This window comes from Aquarana catesbeiana, linkage group LG01 (assembly GCF_042186555.1).
Source record: "Aquarana catesbeiana isolate 2022-GZ linkage group LG01, ASM4218655v1, whole genome shotgun sequence".
NCBI lineage: Eukaryota > Metazoa > Chordata > Amphibia > Anura > Ranidae > Aquarana > Aquarana catesbeiana.
Window position 1 is genome coordinate 455477492 of NC_133324.1, and position 25533 is coordinate 455503024.

Here is a 25533-nt window from a genome sequence, read left to right on the forward strand (position 1 = left end):
AAATTGTTACATTCTCTCGCTGTGGTGCATGCAGTAAAAGTTTACTTGAAAGCATCCGCTCAAATTCAGAAAACCAGTTCTTGTGCTGCCAGATGGGCCCAATAAGGGGCCGGCAGGTGCTTCGTGGGCAGTTTGTCATCACGTGTCTATGGCTCAGATTCGCAAGGCCGCTACTTGGTCTTCAGTGCATACATTCACTAAATTTATCAAGTGGATGTTAGAGCTCAAGAGGACTGTGTTTGGTCAGAGCGTGCTGTAAGCAGCAATGTAGATCCTTTACGACAACCGCCATCAGACTAATCACGGTTTCCCTTCCCTCAAGGGCATTGCTTTGGGATGTTCCAGATAGTAATTATTATGGCTGCTCTGTGTCCTATGATGTACGATGACGAAGATTGGTAGTTGTTGGTTTTTTTTTTTTTTGTTTTTTTTTTTTTTTTTATTTTCCTACATTATTACCTGTAAAATCAATACATTTTACAGGGGAATTTGTCTGGGAAATTTGTTGCTTGCTACAAAACTGAGATACTTCCCGTATTGGAGGGGTTATATAGAGGGCAACTTCCTGTGTGGTGTGTGTGTGTGTGTGTGTGTGTGTGTGTGTGGGTTTTTTTTTTTTTTTTTGATTGCCAGTGTCCATTCACCTATAACAGTGGTTCTCAACTCCAGTCCTCAGGACCCACCAACAGGCCAGGTTTGCAAGATAGCTGAAATACATCACAGGTGATATCATTTGCTGCTCAGTGATTGCAGTATTCCAATCTGCAACTCCCCAAGGTAATACTTAAAATCTGGCCTGTTGGTGGGTCCCGAGGACTGGAGTTGAGAACCACTGACCTATAAGCAGCGTATAACCCAAATAGTAGTTATTAAGGCTGCTCTGTGTCCCGTGATGTACTCCAAGAAATGGATTTTACAGGTAAGAATGTAGGAAGATCCAATTTTTAGGAAACTTCTGGGTCTTGCAGAAGTCTTGCCTACTTATGTAGTGGAACGCGCACACAGAGTGCCAACAGGCTGTCGCTATCAAGGAGCTCCATCTAGACCTTTCCTGGTCCAGTTCCTTAATTATAGGGACCAGGACAGGATTCTTGGTGAAGCTAGGAAACACCCAGATCTCTCTTATCAAGATTCTGCAGTGCACCGGTTTCTGGATTTTTCTGCTGAACTTCAGAAAAAAAGAAAATTGCTAAAGTCTGCAAAAAGCTATGCTGTATCCTAGCCGCCTCCGAGTCCCTTATGGGGGAACTGAGATTTTTTGATTCACCTGAAACCACCAACGCTTGGCTCCTGACTCTCTGCAGAGTAGATCTGCCAGCTTAAATGGCTTGTTGTCTCTGGTGAGTTGTACAGTATCCCATCCTCTTTCTCCTATCAGCTCCATTTCTTTAGTTTTCCCCCTTTTTTATGGGGTGTGGGTTTTTTTTTTTTTTTTTTTTTTTGGGAGACCTGCAAAACTATTTACTGCTTTCATGTTGGGGGTGCCTGCAGGGCCACCCACTCCTACTTCTTGTTTTAGAGCCCTTTCTATGCACAGAATATCATTTTCACCTATTGACATCTGGTTGTTGCTGTTGGCAGCCACAGGGCTTTTATGTTGGTACACAGGTTATATCTCTGCACTACGGGCAAAGAAGGTGTGTTATCCCTGTAGGACTCTTAACAGTGCCTTCTTAAAGAGTATTACCCCCCCTTCTCAAGACTGCCTACTCAAGGACACACCAAGGTCACCCAACGAGGGCTCCTAGTAGATCTACGAACCTTAATTTTGTCTGAGTAGCATATTTTTATACTTCAGTTTTGGGAACAAATTGCTAAGCCTAGTTTATGTTGGGGTTTCAGTAGTAGGGAGTTTTATTTTATAGTTCTCGCTGCTCAATTTCTCCAGTTTTTATGTGAACACCATTTATTCATTTTAATTTTTTTTTTTTTGCTTTCACACCAATATACGGTGGCAGTTGTGTACTTAGTCACTGAGGTTTTTTGTATACTCTACAGGTTGCATTACTCCCCTGCTGTATTGTATGCCATGGCTATGTCTGAAATCAAGTTGGTTTCCTGGAATATACAAGGCCTGCCTCAATCACAAATCCAAATGCTCCCTCCTATTCAAATGTCTCAATTCGCATAAACTGCGCATCCTGTTTTTTACAGGAGACCCATCTGACTGGTATTCGTATCTTGGCCCTGAGCAGATCCTGGGTTAGGCAGGCTTTTCATGCAATCTATTCCACATATGCAAGAGGTGTTGCTGTACTAATAAACCAATCCCTACCATGCAAAGTGGAGAGAGTCATAACTGAACCTGGAAGTAGATATGTCATACTACTACTGGATCTCCATTCAGTCCTGTGGGCCTTTGTTAAAACGAGAAATTGGCCCCTTATCAAACTACTTGTGTCTTTTATTACTGAGGATTTTAATCCAATTTTGGACCCTAAACTTGATTTCTCCAACCCACACCGTACTGCTAGTTCTGATCTGATACATTGGGCAGACACCTTCGCTCTCACAGAACTCTGGAGGTGGAAGCATGTGAACTCCAAAGCCTTCTCCCATTTGGCTGCAACCCATAAATCGAGTTTCAGGATTGATCTTGCTTTTGGTAGCTCTTCAGTTCTATCTAAACTGCCTGAGGCTTCCCATCTTCCAGCAGGACTCTCTGACCATTCTCCATTGGAATTATGCCTCCATCTCGGAAGTCAGAGGGACCTGGGTCCATGGAGACTGGCTCCCCAATGGGTTCAAAATGAAAACGTTGCTGAAATAGTGTGTCAACAAATTGAATCTTTTTGGTCGCTCAATGATGACACTGCCTCTCTGGCAATTGTGGGGGATGCCTTCAAGGCAACAATGCGAGACAATTACTTATCGTCAATTAAAGCCATCAGAGATGATTGCAATTCAGAGACAATATGCTTAGAGAGCCAAGAACCTGAAGCATCTGTCTCCTTTGCGGAACATCCCACACCAGATGCCTATCACCATCTGGCCCAAGCCAGAAGAGCAGTGAATCTCCATTACACAACCCTTAGGCTATGTTTCCACTAGTGCGTCCCCAAAGTCGCGCGATTTTGCCGCGATTTTTTACCGCGATTTTACCGCGACTTTTTACCGCGATTTGAAGCAATGCCTGTATCTATGGACCTCAAGTCACATCAAAGTGGGACCAAAGTAGTGCAGGGACTACTTCGAAGTCGCTGCGACTTGAAGTCGCACAGATATGAACGGTACTCATTGGAAATCATGGGAAACAATTTGTCATGCGACTTTTCAGTCCCAAGTCGCATGAAAAGTCGCACTAGTGGAAACAGAGCCTTACATAAACTAATGTTCATTTGTTTGCGGGCAGAATCTTTGAGTCAGGTGACAAAAACGGGCGCCTTTTGGCTAAACTAGTGGCAGATCCCCCATTTATCAGACTGGTCTCTGAACTGCTGACTGTGGCTGGAGACCACATTTCTGATCCAAAAGCCATCCTTCAAGAGTTTCATACCTTCAAGGAATTGTACAGTTGACCTTGGTGCCCTACCTCTAAAGCCATTTCCTTTGAACTCCTAGAAGTTATCATTGCCCTCAATGACAGGGAGGTAGAGACTTTAGAGGCCCCGATATCCACACTTGAAGTAGAACTTGCTGTTTCCTCACTTCCTCCATCCAAAACCCCGGTACAGATGGCCTCCCAGGAAATTGGTACAAAATGTATGCAAAATGCTTAGCCACCAAACTTCAGAGTCTCTACTCCTCATTATTTGAAAACCGAATCCTTGCTCTCCACTATGTATTATGCCCACATAGTACTCCTCCCCAAACAGACCAAGACTCAAAAATGTTGTGCCTCCTACAGGCCAATATCCCTGTTTAAATTATGATCCACAAATTTTGGCCAAGGTCTCTGCCGCCAGACTATTTTAAGGTTTTTCCTGCTTTAATTAACATAGGCCAAACCAGTTTTATGCCAGGGAAGTCTATGGATATCAAATTGAGGCGACTACTCGCACACCTGCAGCTCCCATCCTCACATTCCCAAACCAGACTATTGGTGGCTTTAGATATAGAGAAAGCCTTTGATACGTTGACCTGGAGTTTTTATATGCTATAGGTAGAACAGGCTTTCGAGTTTAGCCCTACTTTTTGCAGATGGATCAATTTACTATATAAGTACTGGGTAGCGCAAATTTAAACTGGGAGGTTTTCAGTGGAGTGGGGAACAAGGCAGGGCTCTCCTCTCTCCCTGTTCCTGTTTGCCCTTGTTATAGTGCATCCGGAAAGTATTCACAGCGCTTCACTCTATCCATATTTTGCTATGTTACAGCCTTATTCCAAAATTGATTAAATTTGTTATTTTCCTCAATTCTACCAACCATACCCCATAATTACAATGTGAAAAAAGTTTGTTTGAAATCTTTGCAAATTTATTAAAAATAAAAAACGAAAAAAAAATCACATGTACATAAGTATTCACAGCCTTTGCCATGACACTGATAATTGAGCTCAGGTGCATCTTGTTTCCACTGATCATTTTTGATGTTTTTACAACTTGATTGGAGTCCACCTGTGGTAAATTCAGTTGATTTGGCCAAGATTTAGAAAGGCGCACACACCTGTCTATATAAGGTCCCACAGTTAACCGTGCATGTCAGAGCACAAACAAGCCCTGAAGTCCAAGGAATTGTCTGTAGTCCACCGACAGGATTGTATCGAGGCACATATCTGGGGAAGGGTACAGAAAAATTTCTGCATCATTGAAGATCCCAATGAGCATAGTGGCTTCCATCATCCATAAATGAAAAATTTGGAACATCCAGGACTCTTCCTAGAGTGGGCCGCCCTTTCAAAGGGGGAGAAGGACCTTTGTCAGGGAGGTGACCAAGAACCCGGTTGTCTCGGACAGAGCTCCAGCGTTTCTCTGTGGAGAGAGGAGAACCTTCCAGAACAACCATCTCTGCAGCACTCCACCAATTAGGCCTGTATGGTAGAGTGGCCAGACTGAAACCACTCCTCAGTAAAAGGCACATGACAGCCTGCCTGGAGTTTGCCAAAAGGCATCTGAAGGACTCAGACCATGAGAAACACAATTCTCTGATCTGATGAAACAAAGATTGAACTCTTTTGGCCTGAATGGCAAACCTCATGTCTGGAAGAAACCAGGCACCGCTCATCACCTGGCTAATACCATCCTTACAGTGAAGCATGGTGGTGACAGCATCATGCTGTGAGAATAGTTTTTTCAGTGACAGGAACTGGGGGACTAGTCATGATCAAGGAAAAGATGAATGCAGCAATTTACAGAGACATTCTTGATGAAAACCTGCTCCAGAGCTCTCTGGCCCTCCAGACTGGGGCGAAGGTTCATCTTCCAACAGGACTACGGCCCAAAGCACACAGCCAAGATAAGGGAGTGGCTACGGGACAACTCTGTGAATGTCCTTGAGTAGCCCAGACCTGAACCCGATTTTTCACATCTCTGGAGAGATCTGAAAATGGCTGTGCACCGACGCTCCCCATCCAACCTGATGAAGCTTGAGAGGTCCTGCAAAGAAGAAAGGAAGAAACTGCCCAAAAATGGGTGTGCCAAGCTTGTAGCATAATACTCAAAAGGACTTTAGGCTGTAATTGGTGCCAAAGGTGCTTCAACAAAGTATTGAGCAAAGGCTGTGAATACTTGTGTACAGTGCCTTGAAAAGGTATTCATACCCCCTTTTTAAAATGTTCCACATTTTGTGTGTAGCACTTGCCCCCGAAGGAGCTGCTGATTAATTCTTATATCCGTAATTCACGTTTACCACCTAGCCCATAAAATAGAAACAGTCCATATATTGTATTTTTCTCTTGCCTTTATTTGCGTAACATAAACTTAGGAGTAGTTTTCGAGATGCTCTTTTGTTGCTTTATAATCTTTTCTTTGCCTCTCATGTAAAGACATAGAATCATTGCGGATAATAGGAAATCACTGTGGGTGATTTCTTCATCAGGGAAGATGGAAGTAGATTTGATAGAGAATATTTGGTAAAGTGTCACTCTGAAAATATATCTATATCTCTATCTCTCTATAGATCTCTTTTTACCACTACTTCCCATCTGCATGGTACTTCCAAGTTGAGCTAAAGAAGAGATTACTCTGAATAATTCCTCCCGTCTGACTGATTGGAATCCCAGGGCGTTGTTTAACCCAAAGTCACAGGCCATCACCGCCTGTCTCACTGACTTGCGTGCCAACATCCCTCAGCCTCTGGTAGTACCCTTCCCTTGGGCTTGAACTCACTTGATCAACAGTCCATGTGCCACTCATAAACGATCGATCGCCCAGTTGCTTTCCGCTTAGTTGCTACTTCTTCGGCAATAAGTTCTCCATCCCTTTCCTCATTTCTGGCACGCTCCCTTCCCCGCAGGGGCGTCCAGCGACTACATGCTGTATGGTGTCACCAACTCTTCTACGGGTTCCGGTCCCCCACCCTCCGCGCAGAGAGGCTCCGTTGGCTCCCCGGAGGGGGAACCTCTCCCCTCCAGGAACCAGGCTAGGCTTCCACTCCGAACTCTCTCCTCCCTTCGACCATGTGACCCCAGCTTTTATATGGGAGTCCCGCCTCTTGCCAAACAAATTGATTGGCCAGAACTCGCACATAAACTGCCTGTCACTCAGATAACAAAAAAACAAACAGGCCTGCTATAATGGTACAAGCCTGCCTAAATTTCCCTGAAACGGTAAGCTAGCAAAAAGTGTATGTGTATGTGTAAATGTTTGCTGTTGGGATTTTATGTTGTAGACCAACACAGTGGCACGTAATTGTGAAGTGGATGGAAAATGATAAATGGTTTTCCAAATTTTTTTACAAATAAATTATCTGAAAAGTGTGGCGTGCATTTGTATTCAGCCCCCTTTACTCTGATACCCCCTAACTAAATTCTAGTGGAACCAATTGCCTTCAGAAGTCAACTAATTGGTAAATGGAGTCCAGCTGTGTGTAATCTTAGTATAAATACAGCCGTTCTGTGAAGCCCTCAGAGGTTTGTTGGAGAACTTTAGTGAATAAACAGCATCATGAAGGCCAAAGAACACACCAGACAGGTCAGGGCTAAAGCTTTGGATAATTTTAAAGCAGGTTTGGGTTATATAGAAAAAAAAAACAACAAATATCCCAAGCTTTGAACATCTCACAGAGCACTGTTCAATCCATCATCTGAAAGTGGAAAGCGCATGGCACAGCCGCAAACTTACCAAGACTTGGCCATTCACCTAAACAGGCCGAACGCTACGTCACTTCCTGTTTTTCTAAGTTGGTGGAACGCAGCGAACCGCTGCTGTCCCCACCTCGTGTCCATCTCTCGCTGTTTGTATTGAGGCTTGACTACCGTGCTAGGAGTCTGCCATATACATATATTGCATATATGTTATTTGGAATGTCCTTTTGATAGTTTTTTCTTTTGGAGTTTTTACTGTTTTTCAATAAATGAATTTAATTTTACTACACCATGGGAGCTCATTATTTTTTCTCCTATGAGGGACTCATTAAAGATCATGCTTAAATCTACCTGAAGATGGAGGTCTACCTTTGGAACAACATTACATGGTGGTGGACTGGTCGCAGTAGTTACATCTACATGCGTATTGCCCCATTGGGGTGATTGGATTTGTTGAGTGGGAACCCTTGAGGGGGAGCACAAAAGTCACCTGAGGACACTGCAAGCACTCAAGTCACCATTTGTTTCCTGTCACACACACCTGAGGACCATCAGACATACACTATATGGACTGTCATTTGCTTATCTATGTGTGAACTTTTTTTCCCATTTTTATGGATTTAGATTATGCCCGCATAGTGCGGCTTTACTTTTAATTATTATTATATATATTTTTTTTCTGCACTTTGGATATATACATAGGATATTTCTGATTATGGTTGATCCCCATTGGGATATGATTATTATCAATATTTTTATTCTTTATTTTTAGCTTTATTTCTATTTTTATCACTGTCGCCTACGTTTACACTCTAGTAGCTGGAGTAATTACTACTAGGAAACCAACAGGGAATCGTTATATGCCTTACTGTGTAATTGTGTCCCATACTTCTTTGGCCTTTAGTTATTGGGACGTACATGCTACGGTTATACGTGCTCATCGTACACCCATAAGTTGTGCCCTGTGGCCACCCGGGGGGATCCTGTATGGTCACTCAGGCACATACTCTTATGATGCATATGATGTTAGTACATTACTCATTCATACGTTATAGACACATTTACACTTGAAGCACTGTCATGTTATCTGAGGTTGGGATTATATGCATTGAGCATTCTTGGGGTACACTTATCTGTGGTGCAGTTTTTTCCTATCCTACACTTACGTCTTGTTGCCAATCACCAGTAGGTAGTGCCACTTACCCCCCATTTTTCTGGTTTTTCAACTATTAGTCATGCACTCCACAAATCATCTGGCCTTTATGGAAGTGTGGCAAAAAGAGCATTGTTGAACGAAAGCCATAAGAAGTCCTGTTTACAGTTTGTGAGAAGTCATGTGGGGGGACACAGCAAACTTGTGGAAGAGGGTGCTCTGGTCAGATAAGACCACAATTATATATGTGTGGCCTAAAAGCAAAACACTGTGTGGTGGAAAACCAACACTGCACATCACCTTGAACACGCCATCCCCCTCTGTGAAACATGGTAGTGGCAGCATGTTGTGGGGATGCTTTTCTTCAGCAGGGGCAGGGGAGCTGGTCAGGGTTGATGGGAAGATGGATGGCGCCTAATACAGGGCAATCCTAAAAGAAACCTGTTATGCCACGTACACAAGACCGGTTTTGCCATCGGAATAAACTCCAAAGGTTTCTCCGACGGAATTCCGCTCAAGCTGTCTTGCATACACACGGTCACACCAAGGTCCGACCGTCCAGAACGAGGTTACGTACAACTGGACTAGAAAAAGGAAGTTCAATAGCCAGTAGCCATTAGCTTCCGTCTCGTACTTGCTTCAGAGCATGCATCGTTTTTGGCCCGTCGGAACAGCATACAGACTAGTGGTTTTCCCGATCGGAATTGGTTCCGTTGGACCTAGAAATGGAACATGTTCTAAATGTTTTCGTCAGAATTTTCGGAAAAAAAAAAAAAAAAAAAAAAGTCTGAGGCATACACACGATAGGAATAGACGATGAAAAGCTTCCGTCTGACTTTTTCTGTCAGACATTCCGCTTGTGTGTACACGCCATCAGAGTCTGCAAAATACTTGGGACTGGGGCAGAGGTTCACCTTCCAGCTGGACAACAACCCTAAACATACTGCCAGAGCTATATAAAAACCAATGGCAATTGAAACAGTCCAAAATGTCATGCAACTTCAAACTACCATAGTAGCGCTCATGTCAATCCATCTACATATGATACGCTCTTATACAATTCCTCATATAAGCAAGAAAAAGTCCCATGAAGTGGTTTTAGGTCAGTGAATCAAATTTCTTATAGGTGATGAAAGTTCATATATTCGTGCATCACACACATAGGCTTGTCACCACGTGAGAAGAAACTGCATGCGATCGATGACAACACTACGGTTTGCCTTTTTAATGCTCCTATTATTATCTTTTGCTTGTATGTATAACCTGTAAGGGGGGTTTGTTTTGGCTTCAGTAAATTAAGTTAAACAGGATTACGCTATGTGGCTTTTTCATCTTCTCACGTGATCCTGATTTACTGGAGCCTACCATACCCAATAAGAATACTAGCAGAGTCGGTGGATATTCCCGAGAAGTGGCAACAAAAAGATGTGTTTTGTGACACTTGAATTTTTTTTTCAGATTTCTGGTGGGTTTAACCCCAAAGGGGTGAGTTTCTTCTCACGCGATGACAAGCCTGGGTGTGTGGTGCACAAATATATGAACTCATCACCTATAAGGCCTCTTTCACATGAACGATCCGTTCAGGTCCGCCTGTCAGTTTTTTAGGCGGACCTGAACGGACCCTCCATAGACCTCTATGGAGCGTTGGATGTCAGCGGTGACATGTCCGCTGACATCCGACCCGCTCCGATCCGAAAAAGTATAACTGAGGAAAAAACCTACTTTTCCATCCGTTATCGGATCGGGTGACGACGGACTCTGCACAGTGTGCAGAGACAGACCTGTCATCTGCCTGCTCAGCGGGGATCGGCGGAGCAATCCCCGCTGAGCAAGCAGATGTTCACGGGGCGGATCATCACGGATCCGTCCCGTGTGAAAGGACCCTAAGAAATTTGATTCACTCATCTAAAACCACTTCATGGGACTTTTTCTTACTTATATGAGGAATTGTATAAGAGCGTGTCATGTGTAGATGGATTGACATGAGCGCTGCTATGGTAGATTGAAGTCGCATGACATTTTGGACGGATTCAATTGCCATTAGTTTTATATAGGATTTGTTTTTATAGTAGCTGCTAACCCCAATGATTTTAGATTATAAGCTATAGTTTTGACATTCATTAATGAGGAAAAAAAATGAACTTAAATGATTTTAGCAAATGGCTGCAATATAACAGAGTGAAGAATTTAAGGGGGTCTGAATACTTTCCGTCCCCACAGTATATAAAGCACTTATGCCCTTGGTTCATTTTGGACTGGAGGGCCTGTTTTCTAAGTGGCAGAATGATATCCTGGACATGGATGCAGAGGACTGGGAAGATGCTTGGGAATACCCTTTTTTGCAGTTGTTAGAAGGCGAAAGAAGGTTTATATTTTGGACTTTGAGTATACCTCTATGATCACTAATCTAATCTCTTAAAAGGATAGAAACCGAAATTATCTAAACTTTCCTTCATTAAAGACTTTTTTTTTTTTTCATTAAAAAAAAAACAAAAAACTTTTTAATATCTGTTTTTATCCTTTTTTTTTTTTTTATAAGCAATCCATAGAGGTATACTCAAAGACCCAAATATACCCTTGTTTTGCCTTCTATGTCACATGTATCATTAGAATTCTTCTCCATTCTACAAATTTTAAGCTTTCTTGTTGTTTAACATTTTTGCAATTGGTTTCAGTCAGAGGCCATTTCATCTAATCAAAATTATTCACCAGGTCTGATGCCACAACTTTATTAAAATTTATCCAGATGCTTCTTCATGCTGTTGGAAGTATGGCAGTGGAGATGCAGACTTTTGTCACCTGTTGTGGTCCTGTCCCCGGTTACAATGTTTTTCCCTTAATGCGATTTCCATTCGACAGACTGTCAGTCTGCTTGCTGGCCCTGGCGGGCACCCTGACTCACCAACGAGCAACCGACTTGTAAGCCTATTGCTGCTCTATGCAAGGGAAGCTATAATTCTAAAATGGCAACCCGAAGTGCCCTCTTTACACTTCTGGAAGGCCTTAATTCTGCTATGCCGTTATACAAAGCCACGTTTCACTCCAGGGGATGCGAAGCCAAATTTGACAAAATATGGAATATTTGAATCGCACACAACTAATGCCATTCAATAATTACTATGACGCCAATTGACCTTTTTGCTATTTTCTACTGGTTTGTGCTTTTTAAAGATTCCCAGATATTTTGGTTCATGATTATCCTTTAGTGTTGGACCCAGTACACATTACACCTTTCCATTTACTGTCCTAAGAATGGTGTTTGTTAAATTTGATTAGCTATACTAATCTAGTGGATACGAGCAGTGTAAAGTCTTTAAGTCTTTGTTTATAGTGTTTCTGATTTGAGATAATCAGTGTCACAAGTTGGACTATGTTAGTGTTGTGATTTATTTATTTTTTTGCCAGTTAATGCCCAGAGGCTTTGTGTACCAATCTTTACCTCCTGGGGGAAAAAAACAATAAAAATTAATTTACAAAACAAAAAAGAAATGATATTGTGGCTCAATTTTTTTTGTTCCCCCTTTTTTTTTTTTTTTTTGTTTCTGTAGAATATCCGTTTTCCTGTATTCACTTTCTGCAGAATTGAATTGTAGCTGATCATTTTTTTTTTTTCTGCTATAGGTTGGAGGAAAGTTTGCAGATGCTGCCTTGCAACAAATGAAAACATTTGGAAGAATTGCTGTATGCGGTGTTATCTCCATGTACAATGATGCAGTGCCTCCTTCAGGTAGAGTAATATTTTTCTTTCAAAATATTTCAAACTGCGCAATACTGCAGTGAAATACATGCATATGACTTATTTTGCAAGTAGAATTCTATTTTAGCATACAACTGTTTATTATCTGATAACTGGAATCTATTGCATCTTTAAAGGTTAACTCAGACTTGATGTTTTTACTTTTGTATTTTTTGTATTTTTTTTTTTTTTTTTTTGTAGGACAGTGATTAAGGTTTTATGGAATGGATGACATGGTTTTTAAACCTGTTGTCTGCCACGTTTTGAAAGGCATCTGCTGTCTCCTCAATCTCTCACTTCTGCTGCTTGTTTTGCTTCCCCTTTTTTATATTTCCTGGTTTAGACACAGAAATGTAACCAAACCTATAAAGAGGATCTGTTTTATAAATGTGTTCACTCAGCTTTCTTCCAGGATTGACATATATACGAAGAATATAGTTAGAAAAAATGTGACTGTTTTTGATGAGTAAAATAACATTATTTTACAATCTATTTGTTGGGTAATTCGATTCTCTAAACACCAGGTTGGATTTAGCTTTAAATAGTTTGGTTGGACCAAGCTGGTTCAAACAACCTTACCTTCACTAACCGATGCATCCACAGAGGACGCTATTAACCTGTATGCAGCATCAGTTACATACAGTATGCAGCATTGTGCTCCATAAGAGGCATGCAGACTGCCTTTCCTGTTCAGGGCTGCTCAGCCATTCACAAGAAGTCTTTGTAATTTTATGAATGAATCAAGGCATTCTCTGAATGGCTGAGCTGGAGAGGTGGACAGGTGCCATCACCATTTTGTTTTCTGGGAATAGAAAGGGAAGTCCCCATACGGCTGCTGGAACTTAGAGCTGTATACTGTATGCAGCTGATGCTACATACAGTTTATACAGCTTTCCTAGCAGGCACATGTATTCATGAAGAGAATAGTTATAAAGGGCTAGTGGTTGTCCCAGCCCACCATATACCCCCTAAAACTGACATTTCACTTTTGCGTAGGTTTAAAGGGGTGGTAAACCCCCTTCTTTTATCTTTATAAAAAATAGAAAAAAAACACATGCCTACACTTTCCTGCTCTGTGCAATCGTTTTGCACAGAGCAGCCCCAGTCCTCTTCTTCTGGGGTGCCCCACCGCCGTTCCAGGCCCCTATTTAATCGGGTGCCCCCACGGAAAGCCGCCTTCCATGGGGGGGGGGGGGGAGGGGAGAGGGGAGAGACTCTCTCCCGAATCCCACTGCTGCATCTGTTGACACAGACAGCGGGACTCGGCCCCTCTCCCATGTCACTGGATTCGATTGACTGCAGCGAGAGCAAATGGCTCCTGCTGCTATCAATCTGTCCAGTGAGGAGAGGGACAGTGGCTGGAGCCGCTGCACTCATGCACATTTGCTGGATTGGATCGGGTAAGAAAAGGGGGGGGGGGGGGGTCTGGGTGGAGCTGCAGCACAAAAGGTTTTTCACCTGCATGCATTAAGTTGAAAACCCTTGAGCCTTTACAACCACTTTAACTGTTCAAGTATATAAAAATAAATGGAAATATCAGTTGACAAACATAGGACATTAAATATTATATGAGATTTTAGTGGTTGTATTTTTAAATGTTAAAGGTTTGTGTGTTTTTTGTTTCTAAAATAACAAACTCCTTCTACTTACCTGCTCTGTGCAATGGTTTTGCACAGAGATGCCCCAATCCTCCTCGTCTCGGGTCCCCCACTGGTGCCCCTGGCTTGTGCTTCCTCCCTCCAGCAAGCCGGTTGCTACTTGTGTGGGCTTGATCCCAAGCCACAAGGTGTGCATCGATTGACACGCCTAATGTGGTTCGGACCTGTACCCAACTCCTTCAACGCTGAATTTTATTAACAGCAGCAGGAGCCAATGGCTCTCATTGAGTTGAGTGATGAGGGAGAAAGCTGTGCAGCTGCCCTTGTGCATGAAGCTGGACCGAGATTGGCTAAGATAAATATTTAGGAGAGGCTGGTGGGGGGGAGCTGCACCTATAATAAAAAAAAAAAAAAAAAAAAAAGGTTTTTTTTTTTTTACCTTAAAGCGGGGTTCCACCCAAATTTTGAACAATATCTGTATGTATTCTCTTCCTTGCCTAGATGCTGACATGCCGTTTAAAAAAATTTAAATCGCCGTAATTACCTTTTTATTTTTCTACTCTTCTTTGCACTTCCTGGTTCTCCTCCCGTGGGAGTAGGCGTGTTTCTAGCCTCTCCCAGACTCCTGGAAGCTAGTCTCAGGCTTCCCAGGATGCCACTGAGCATGTGCGGGAACGAGCTGTGAATGCTGGGAGCACAGCATTCACCGCATCCAGGAAATAAATGCTTGTGAGCTTCAAATGCCCACAATGAAGATGGAAACCGCCTGCAGTGAATAATATAAGTTATTCTTTCCGACGAAATCTGACACAGGCGGACATATTACACACAATATGTGAGTATGTAATGCTGAGAAGAAAAGTTTGTGAATGAACTAAAAAAAAACAAAAAAAAACAAAAAAAAAACGATAGGTGGACCCCCGCTTTAATGCAGTAAGGTAAAAAACCTTTTTAGAACCGTTTTGATCTAATTTTAAAGGTAATATTCAATCTTTAAATAGTTAGTTTGGGCCAAGCTGGCTCCAACTTTTTTTTTTTTTTTTTACTGACAGATGCGCCTGCTGGGGGAGCTGTACAAACTGTATGTAGCTTCAGCTACATATACTATACAGCGCTGTGTTCTGATAGTGGGGCAGAGCCCTCTTGTCCTGTTACTAGAACAAAATGGATTCAGGCTGAGCGCTGCTCAGCAATTCACAGGATGCTTTGTAATGTTATGACTAAATACAAGGCTTCCTGTGATTGGCTAAGGTAATGACAACATCCACCCGTCTCTCCACCTAAGTCAATCGCAGGAAGCCCAATATAATGTTTGAAAATTTCATTAAAAAATACAGCATATCAAATTTTTATTGTTAAATCATATTTACATTGTTTTGTTTGTGTGTAGCCCAAAAGGAATGACCTTTTGATCTTCACAGGACTTCAGTTAAAGCCTAAAGCAGACCATACATTTAATTCCTACAAATCCAACAGATTGCTCGTACAGATGTTGACTTCTGTACAACCGGCCTGCCCATACATGGATAGAAATTCTGACTTTACCTGCTGAACCAAATTTCAATCCATGTTTGACCGCCTTAACTCCAGGTTTACTATAACTTTAATATTAATAGTAAAAACATAAAATCATCAAAATAAGGAGAATTCATTAACACCTAGTTAAACAAACACATTTTTTTGTTATTTGTTTATATACTTGTAAGGCTGCTTTAAAGTCTAATGCCCTGTACACACGGTCGGACATTGATCAGACATTCCGACAACAAAATCCATGGATTTTTTCCGACGGATGTTGGCTCAAACTTGTCTTGCATACACACGGTCACACAAAGTTGTTGGAAAATCCGATCGTTCTGACCGCGGTGACGTAAAACACGTACGTCGGGACTATAAACTGGGCAGTAGTCAATAGCTTTCGTCTCTTAATTTATTCTGAGCATGCGTGGCACTTTGTGCGTCGGATTTGTGTACACACGATCGGAATTTCCGACAACGGATTTTGTTGTCGGAAAATTTTATAGCAAGCTCTCAAACTTTGTGTGTCGGAAATTCCGATGGAAAATGTGTAATTGAGCCCACACACGGTCGGAATTTCCGACAGTAAGGTCCTATCACACATTTTCCGTCAGAAAATATGACCCTGTGTACAGGGCATGAGTCCTCGTTTAATAATTTGATCGGGCCAAGCTTGCCCAAATGAACTACAGTGCCTTGCAAAAGTATTCACCCCCTTGGCATTTTTTGTGTTTTGTTGCCTCACAGCCTGGAATTAACATGGATTGTTTGAGGATTTGCAGAATATGCCCACAAATTTGAAGAGGTGTGGTGTGTGTTTTTTAGTATGAAATGAACCACAAATAGGACAAAATAACTGAAAAAGTCAATGTGCACATCTGTTCACCCCCCTAAAGTCAATACTTTGTAGAGCCACCTTTTGTGGCTATCACAGCTCCAAGTTGTTTTGGATAAGTCTTTGAGCTTGCCACATCTTACCACTGGGGTTTTTGCCCATTCCTCCTTGCAAGACCACAGATTTTCTATTGGATTGAGGTCTGGGCTTTGACTAGGCCATTCCAACACATGTTTTCATTTAAACCACTCAAGTGTTGCTTTAGCAGTGTGTTTGGGGTCATTATCCTGCTGGAAGGTGAACTTCTATTCTAGCCTCAAATCGCACAGAGTGGTACAGGTTTTGCTCAAGAATATCCCTGTATTTAGCACCATCCATCTTTCCCTCAACCCTGACCAGTTTCCCAGTCCCAACTGCTTAAAAATATCCCCAAAGCATGATGCTGCCACCACCATGTTTCACTGTGAGGATGGTGTTCTTTGGGTGATGTGATGTGCTGGGTTTGCGCCAGACATGGCGTTATCTTTGAAGGCCAAAAAGTTCAATTTTAGTCTCATCAGACCAGAGCACCTTCCTCCATACATTTTGGGAGTCTCCCACATGCCTTTTTGCAAACTCAAATAGTGGCATTTTGTTTTTTGCTGAAAGTAATGGCTTTCTTCTGGCTACTCTGCCATAAAGCCCAACTCTATGGAGCGTACGGCTTATTGTCGTCCTTGGTACAGATACTCCAGTCTCTGCTGTGGAACTCTGCAGCTCCTCCAGGGTTACCTTAGGTCTATGTGTTGCCTCTCTGATTAATGACCTCCTTGCCTGGTCCGTGAGTTTTAGTGTGCGGCCGTCCTCTTGGCAGGCTTGCTGTTGTGCCATGTTCTTTCCATTTGGTTATAATGGATTTGATGGTGCTCCTAGGGATCATCAAAGATTTGAATATATATATTTTTTTTTTTTTTTTAATAACCTAACCCTGACTTGTACTTCTCAACAACATTGTCCCTTACTTGTTTGGAGAGTTCCTTGGTCTTCATGGCAGTGTTTGGTTAGTGGTGCCTCTTACTTAGGTGTTGCAGCCTCTGGGGCCTTTCAAAAAGGGGTGTGTGTGTGTGTGTGTGTGTGTGTGTGTGTGTGTGTATATGTATATATATATATATATATAATTTTGTAATGACCGATCATGTGACACTTAGTTTGCACACATGAGGACATAATTTCACTAATTATGTGACTTCTGAAGGTGATTGGTTGCACCAGAGCTTTTTATGGGCTTCATAACAAAGGGGGTGAATACATACGCACATGCCAATTTATCATTTTTTTTATTTCTGAAAAATAGTTTTATGTATATATTTTTCTAATTTTACTTCACCAACTTAGACTATTGTGTTCTGATCCATCACATATAATTCAGATTAAAAAAAAAAAAAAACATTGAACTAAAGGCTGTAATGTAACAAAATGGGTAAAAAGCCAAGGGGGTGAATACTTTTGCAAGGCACTGTATTTCCTTTTACTAGCAGATGCGTCCGCTGGGAGTGCTGTATAAACTGTATATAGCATCAGCTACCTAAAATCTACAGCGATGTACTCTGGCAGCGGGACAGGTACTTCCTGTCCTGTTTCCAGAACAAAATAGTCAGGCTGAGCGCCGCTCAGCTATTCACAGGTGGCTTGGTATTTTATGAATCACATGAAGCCTTATTCATTCATAAAATACAAAGCCGCCTGTGAATGGCTGAGTGGTGCTTGGCCCAACTCTGTATTGTTCCAGGAACAGAACAAGAAGCCCTCATCCTGCTGCCAGAACACAAAGCTGTATACTGTATGTAGATGATGCTATATACAGTTTATACAGCACCCCCTGCAGGCGCATCTGTTGGTAAAGGAAATTGTTTGGGCCAGCTTGGCCCAAGCAAATGATTAAGGTTGTTGTAAACATGGAGTTAGGCTTTAAAACAGCCTTCTAAGTAAATTAAAAAATAACAAAAAATGTGTCTAGGCATAAACTTGTTTAAAGCGGAGTTCCACACAAAAATGGAACTTCCGCTTTTCGGAACCCTCCCCCCAGTCCCCTCCTCCAGTGTCACATTTGGCACCTTTCAGGGGGGTGCAGATACCTGTATAATACAGGTTTTTGCACCCACTTCCGGGCATAGACTCCCGCGGGGGGTCTACGCCACTTCCCATCCCCCCCACTGTCTGCTGGGAGACACACCGGTCCCAGAGACAGCAGGGACCATTCGGATTGCGCAGCGCGACTTGCACATGCGCAGTAGGCTTCACTTCCTGATTTCCTTACCGAAGATGGCAGCGGCAGCACCCGAGGACCAAGGGACGGTTCGGCCTTGGGTGCCGACATCGCGGGCGCCATGGACAGGTAAGTGTCCTCATTTTAAAAGTCAGCAGCTGCAGTATTTTTAGCTGCACCCGATTTTAAAAAAATAAAAATAAAAAATTTTGGTGGACCTCCGCTTTAATTCTACTGTTATAGTGCTGATTTTATTATCTTGCCATTAATATGTAACTCTAGTTTCTCATTTTGTTTGTTGCTTTTGTGTTGCATGAAATTGAAAGCTGCTTTAGTTTCAATTTATGCTTTTTACTACACAATTTTTTTTTTTCTTTTGTTTGACCAGTGTTTTTGTTTAAAAAAAAAAAAAAAAAAAAAAAAAAAAAAAAAAAATATATATATATATATATATATATTGTTCCATCCTTTTGTCAATGAATTGAAAATAAGACCATTTTTGCAGGACAAAATTACCAAAGAGGCTTGTTTGCATTTTTTGCAGAAAGATACTGTATATGTATTCTTCTGAAATAAGTTATGAAGTGTATAGATAGGCTTTACAAACTTGGGTTTAGATAAACTATCAGGTCTCACCTTTTCCTGGCTGGGTGAACCGCTGTTTTTTTTTTTTTTTTCTTGAACTTTGTGGTACAGATGTAATTAAAAGCTTGCTATGTTGTATATTTACCAGACCAAAAGGAAGCAAATAGGAGGACTTTTTTTGTGTACTTTCAGGACTGAAACTGTATGATTAAGGTAATAGGGACGTAAGCTATATTTTTACTTTAATATGGGTACATGGATATGGCCACACGCAGCAAGTATTCCAAGATCTTTCATTTGTTGCAAGGCAGCAAATGAGCCACTGTACAGGCGCCAGTTTAAAAGCCAAGTACAAATCGCAGTCCTTAGGATAACTCCTAAATATGTGAAGAAAGTCAGGCATTGATCCTTCATGATTACTAAAGACTTCTATGCATGACCTTCATGGGACATATATTTATCTCTTTATTTAAACATTTTTCCATTGTTAATGTTGATACTTGTTCATTAAAGGACCTGCCATACAGCCAACTATCCTGTTTAAACAACTCCGAATGGAAGGGTTCATTGTGAGTCGCTGGGAGAACCGGTATGAGGAAGGTGGAAAGCAGCTCCTGCAGTGGGTTTTAGAGGTAAGACTATTACTCCAGGTATTTACACTTAGCATTCATTAGAGAACCAACTAAACAAGGCATTACTGCAAACAAGTTTTAGGAGCCAAAGTACAGTGTGTGCTGATGTCTGTGTGATGAGGATTGGTATAGGTGGTCAGTAGACTTGTGAAAGAATGAGCAGATAAAAACACACGTGCTTTAAACAAGTGCCTCATTAGGGGCTTGCTGTCATTGGTGGTCATTACCGCTGAGGAAGACCCGTTCAGGACGATACATGTGCTGGAGTATCCTAGGACGTCACTGCAGCCACCTTATCTACCGATGTCTTACTATGACTGTACTATTCACTATTCATCCCAGCACTAGGGTTATAGTGCTATTTATGTGAGTACCTTTCTTTTAATAAAGGAAGTTGTTTTAGCCACACAGTGTGCACTATATATTTTTTTACATTTCATGTTACCCTGGCTGAAAATTGAGAGCAACAGAGTGTGGTCCTTTAAAGTGATGTGATCGCTTACCTCATTGATCTACCTACTCAAGCCTCCATCCATGACCACTGAGAGTGGTGAAAGCCTTGTTTGACCCATCTGTTAGTTCAGGGGTCCATTGATTGAGGTGAGCGGTTTGGCTAACTAACTAGTGGTGGAATCACGGATCTGCATTGCACCTTATGAATATTTGTGAGCACCCTCACAACCGTAGAGGAGACTACTTTCTGTTTACACTTTTTTTTTTTCTCTCATTTTCCACATCTAATATGTTAGTTTGCTGGTTACATTTATAGCGCTGCACTGTTATTTTTGTAGTACTTTTAAAGGGTTTTTATATGTTTACCTTTTAGTGTTCAGCTGCTTGTATTTCTAGTTAGGTTATTGTTTTTGCGCTGACTGAATTCCACTAAATGACACTTTGCTACAATGTAAAGTAGTGAGTGTACAGCTTGTGTAACAGTGTAAATTTGCCGTACCCTCAAAATAACTCAACACACAGCCATTAATGTCTAATGTCTAAACCACTGGCAACAAAAGTAAGTACACCCCTAAATGAAAATATCCAAATTGGGCTCAATTAGCCATTTTCCCTCCCAGGGTCATGTGACTGGTTAGTGTTACAAGGTCTCAGATGTGAATGGGGAGCGGGTGTGTTTAAATTTTGGTGTTATCGCTCTTACTGGTCACTGGAAGTTCAACATGGCACCTCATGACAAAGAACTCTGAGGATCTGAAAAAAAGAATTGTTCCTCTAAAGTTGGCATAGGCTACAGGAAGATTGCCAAGACCCTGAAACTGAGCTGTAGCACGGTGGCCAAGACCATACAGTGGTTTAGCAGGACAGGTTCCACTCAGAACAGGCCTCGCCATGGTCAACCAAAGACATGGGGCGTATGCTCAGCGTCATATCCAGAGGTTGTCTTTGGGAAATAGACCTATAAATGCTGCCAGCATTGCTGCAGAGGTTGAAGGGCTGGGGGTCAGCCTGTCAGTGCTCAGACCATACGCCGCACACAGCATCAAATTTGGCCTGCATGGTTGTTGTCCCAGAAGGAAGCCTCTTCTAAAGATGATGCACCAGAAATCCTGCAAACAGTTTGCTGAAGACAAGCAGACTAAGGACATGGATTACTGGAACCATGTCCTGTGGTCTGAGACCAAGGTAAACTTATTTGGTTCAGATGGTGTGAAGCGTGTATTGCAGTAGCCAGGTGAGGAGTACAAAGACAAGTGTGTCTTGCCTACAGTCAAGCATGGTGGTGGAAGTGCCGTGGTGTGGAGAGCTACAATTCATTGAGGGAATCTCTCTCTCTTTCTTTCTCTCTTTGTCTCTTTCTTTCTCTCTTTGTCTCTCTTTCTTTCTCTCTTTGTCTCTCTTTCTTTCTCTCTTTGTCTCTCTTTCTTTCTCTCTTTGTCTCTCTTTCTTTCTCTCTTTGTCTCTCTTTCTTTCTCTCTTTGTCTCTCTCGCTCTTTCTTTCTCTCTTTGTCTCTCTCGCTCTTTCTTTCTCTCTTTGTCTCTCTCGCTCCTTTCTTTCTCTCTTTGTCTCTCTCGCTCTTTCTTTCTCTCTTTGTCTCTCTCGCTCTTTCTCTCTTTGTCTCTCTCGCTCTTTCTCTCTTTGTCTCTCTCGCTCTTTCTCTCTTTGTCTCTCTCGCTCTTTCTCTCTTTGTCTCTCTCGCTCTTTCTCTCTTTGTCTCTCTCGCTCTTTCTCTCTTTGTCTCTCTCGCTCTTTCTCTCTTTGTCTCTCTCGCTCTTTCTCTCTTTGTCTCTCTCGCTCTTTCTCTCTCGCGCTCTCTCTCTCGCTCTTTCTTCCTAAAGAAGCTGAGGATGAAGGTGATGGACTGGCTAAGCATGTCTCCAGACCTAAACCCTATTGAGCATCTGTGGGGCATCCTCAAACGGAAGGAAAATAACTAATTAGGCACAATTTGGACATTTTCACTTAGGGGTGTACTCACTTTTGTTGCCAGCGGTTTAGACATTAATGGCTGTGTGTTGAGTTATTTTGAGGGGACAGCAAATTTACACTGATATACCAGCTGTACACTCACTACTTTAAATTGTAGCAAAGTGTACTGTAATTTCTTCAGTGTTGTAACATGAAAAGCTATAATACATTTACAAACATGTGAGGGGTGTACTCAATTTTGTGAGATACTGTACATATTTGCACTACATCATTACAATATATGAACATTTCCTGTGTTTTTATGCCTTTTACTGACTCTGTAAGCACAGAAAAATCCATCTGCCTGAAATGGATGCAGCTCCTAAGTTTAAGTCTGTAGTGAACTGATAAAACAGCATTTTTGTGGAGTGAATGGTGTCACTCCCCTACCCAGTTGTCTTTTTGCTAAACTACTTAAATCCTTCCCCCTATCCTATATTTTATTTATTTACAACGTGGTCAGTTTTTAATAGGAAAACAAAGGGACTAGCAGAAACACCAGGGATTTCACAAAAAGTAAGCATACAAAAAGAACAGGATACTTTCTACGATACATGTACAAGGTACAGCAGGCACATATTCAGGAATATGAAGTGTTGGGGTAACAAACGCTTTTTAAGCACTGTTTCTGTTCCAGCTGCCTTTTTGAATCTCCCTCCACTTCTTGAAGAGACTAGCTTTAAAGTGGTTGTTAACCAATGTAACTTTAAATTTTCTTCAGTTTTTTTTACTGTAATGGCCCCCTGTGACTGACTGTGCTTTATTAAAAAATGCTGTATATACCTTGTTTACAGAGCGCTGATCTGCACTCATTGACCTGCCGCCTATCTCCTCTCTCAGCCTGACAGATGCAGCGGGTGGGGCCGCCCGCTGCATCTGTCGGGCCGAGAGAGGAGATGGGTGGCGGGTCAATGAGCGCAGATCAGCACTCTGTAACCAAGGTATATACAGCACAGTCACAGAGGGCCATTACAGTAAAAAAGATTGTATTCCAAATAAACATTAATTTTAGCAGCAGGACGGGAGGGGGCAGCGCGGACACGGAGCTTACAAGCAGAAAGCGGAGGGGGGAGAGGACACAGGAGACATAGCGCAGGCTGCGGCTGATGAAGGCACGCACATTGACAATGGTGTCAGGGCTCAGCAGCCCTGAGATATCATGGTCAACGTACAGGGGCCTTGGGCTCCAATGTGTCCATCACAAAGCTGATCTTGCAGCCCTGAGATATCATGGTCAACGTACAGGGGCCTTGGGCTCCAATGTGTCCATCACAAAGCTGATCTTGGACTACAGATGAATCCTGAACTTTGAGAATCGACGTTCAATTTCGCAGCTCCATTTTTCTCAATTTCACATCAAGACTTTGCAACAGAACATGCTCAAAACATTGGACAAAGCCAGCCTTTGCCTAGAGTGGGGATATGCGATTAGCAGACCTCCAGCTGTTGCAAAACTACAAGTCCCATCAGGCCTCTGTCTCTGGGTGTCATGCTTGTCGCTGTCATTCTTGCTATGCCTCATGAGAATTGCCGCTATGCAACAGCTGGAGGTCCACTAATTGCATATCCCTGACCTAGAGGAACATGATCTGGTTACACTTCTGAACCAATATGTCTGTCTTGGTGGCTTCTGTTCCCAGCATTGTCGTAGGACTTTTTTTTTTTTTTTCCTTCCTTTTTTATATTGAAAGATTGTCTCAAGTTATACAAGCTTCATGGTTGAAGCAAGGTTCTTGATTATCTGTCTGTCTGTTTTAGAGATGTTGGTCTATGGGAGAATCAAAACAGTCGGCATGATGCCGATTCCAATCGGCATCATGGAGTTTCTAGTGATTGATCTCTTTACTTCATTTAAATCCTTCTGACAAGTCCTCCAGTCTTGGTTCAGTGGGACAATGCCACAGCTTGCATAAATCACCAGTGGGGCGTCAGGAGTGCTGCATCAGAGGGGAATCGGGAGGTACAATCTAATCTTTCCTGGGTGGAGTTTTTTTTTTTTTTTTTTTTTTTTTCCTAATGATCTATACATTCCCATGATGGGGAACATCAGACAGGTTGATTTTTCACAGCAATGTCTGGATGGGGGGGGGAGATGTATCTCTCTAGAAGGGGTTTTGGGACTTGCGTCTGTGTTGGGGGACATCAAATGTGGATCTGTTTTTTCGTGTTAACAAGAACCTGGACAGAGTTGCCTTAAAGCGCAACGCCACTTTTTTGTTGAGAAAAAACATTTCCCTCTGGGTGATCTATGTACATTACAAGGATTTTACCAAACTTTGTTGCAGATTCCTACCTTTTGTTATTCTGTGTGTTTATCTGTGCTCATTTGGGAAATGGGGTAATTTGGGAGTGGCTTCATAATTGTCAACCAGCTGTGGCACCTGCAGGACACCAAAGCTGCTGGGCTTGCATCCCTTTAGACGTGTTCCCATTTGTTGCAGGGGGTGTCTGAAATCTGACTTGTATCTTAGTGCAGACTTCTGAAGAAAATCGGTGAGCCAATCACACAAGCAGGAAATGTTTCTGGGGGGCATTCTGTAAACATTCTGTGTACAGAATACCTCCAGATAGCCATATTGCATTGTATTTTCAGAAATTTACAGCAGCTGCAGATTGAAAAGGAAAGGTCATTTTTTAATAACCTTCAATTACAATATGAATTGTGTCGCAATTTTGTATGCTATATTTATTTTTTGCTATATATATATTTTTTTTTTTTTTTCCCACGAAAGCACATGGAACCCAATAGAGGATGCAAGGGATACCTGGTCTATGCCTTTTCTCTGCTGAAGTTTTTACCTTGTCTACTTCAAACAATCGACAGCGAGAGCATTTGTCTTTTTATAGCTCTGGATTGGCCTCAAGAGTGTGGTCTGCCGATCTCGTTTATTTGTTGGTCAATGTTTTGTGGTCAGATAGATCACTGGGATCACAGCCCTGACGTATCTTGTTTTCGTTCGCTGGCTTTGATGGCCTGGCTATCGAAAGCCAGGTTCTGGGAAACCACAACATTGCAAATTAAATTATTTCATCCTTGCCTAAAGTTCATTAATATGCTTCTTGCAAGATTTATTATTGCACTTGGGTGGCTTATTTTCACTGGTTTTTCTCACATGCCTTTTCAGTGGACCCTTTTCTTCCTTTGCTTCAGTTGGGGGTAGATCAACATTTCGCCCTTAGTACCATCAGTCAGTTATTTTTCAACATCCTCTTGCTAATAGTTTACTGGTTCATACCCATCTGAACCCATTCAGAACATTTTCTTGACTTTGTTATTCTGTATGGTGGACTTTCTTGTAGCCATCACTTTGGCTAGAAGGGTCTCTGAGTTGTTAGCATTGTCCTGTAAGGAGCCCCATATGATTTTGAGACCAAGGACCTCCTTTTTGCCCAAAGTGATCTCTGCTTTTCACCATGAAGATATTGCGTTACCAGTTCACCCTATGGTTGGCTTTCTCCATTGTCTGAATGTGGTAGGGCCTTCTGGGTTTATCAATTGGCCACTGCTTATTTTAGCAAATAGATTCCCTGTTTGTTGTCCTAGAATGTCCTAAAAGAGGTTATCCAGCTTCTAGGACAACTATGTCTAACTAGCTTCAACAGATTGTTGTGTAGGCTTATGAGTTG

The 25533-nt window shown here is 42.1% G+C and overlaps 1 protein-coding gene across 1 annotated transcript in view; it reads left to right on the forward strand.

The window, feature by feature from the left end:
* The window catches only part of LOC141101731 (prostaglandin reductase 1-like), a 62718-nt gene that overhangs the window by 35902 nt on the left and 1283 nt on the right, over window positions 1-25533 (forward strand). The window contains exons 8-9 of the mRNA XM_073591028.1: window positions 11957-12062; window positions 19366-19484. Of these exons, the coding sequence (XP_073447129.1) occupies window positions 11957-12062; window positions 19366-19484 (225 nt within the window). The remainder of the gene's footprint in view (window positions 1-11956; window positions 12063-19365; window positions 19485-25533) is intronic.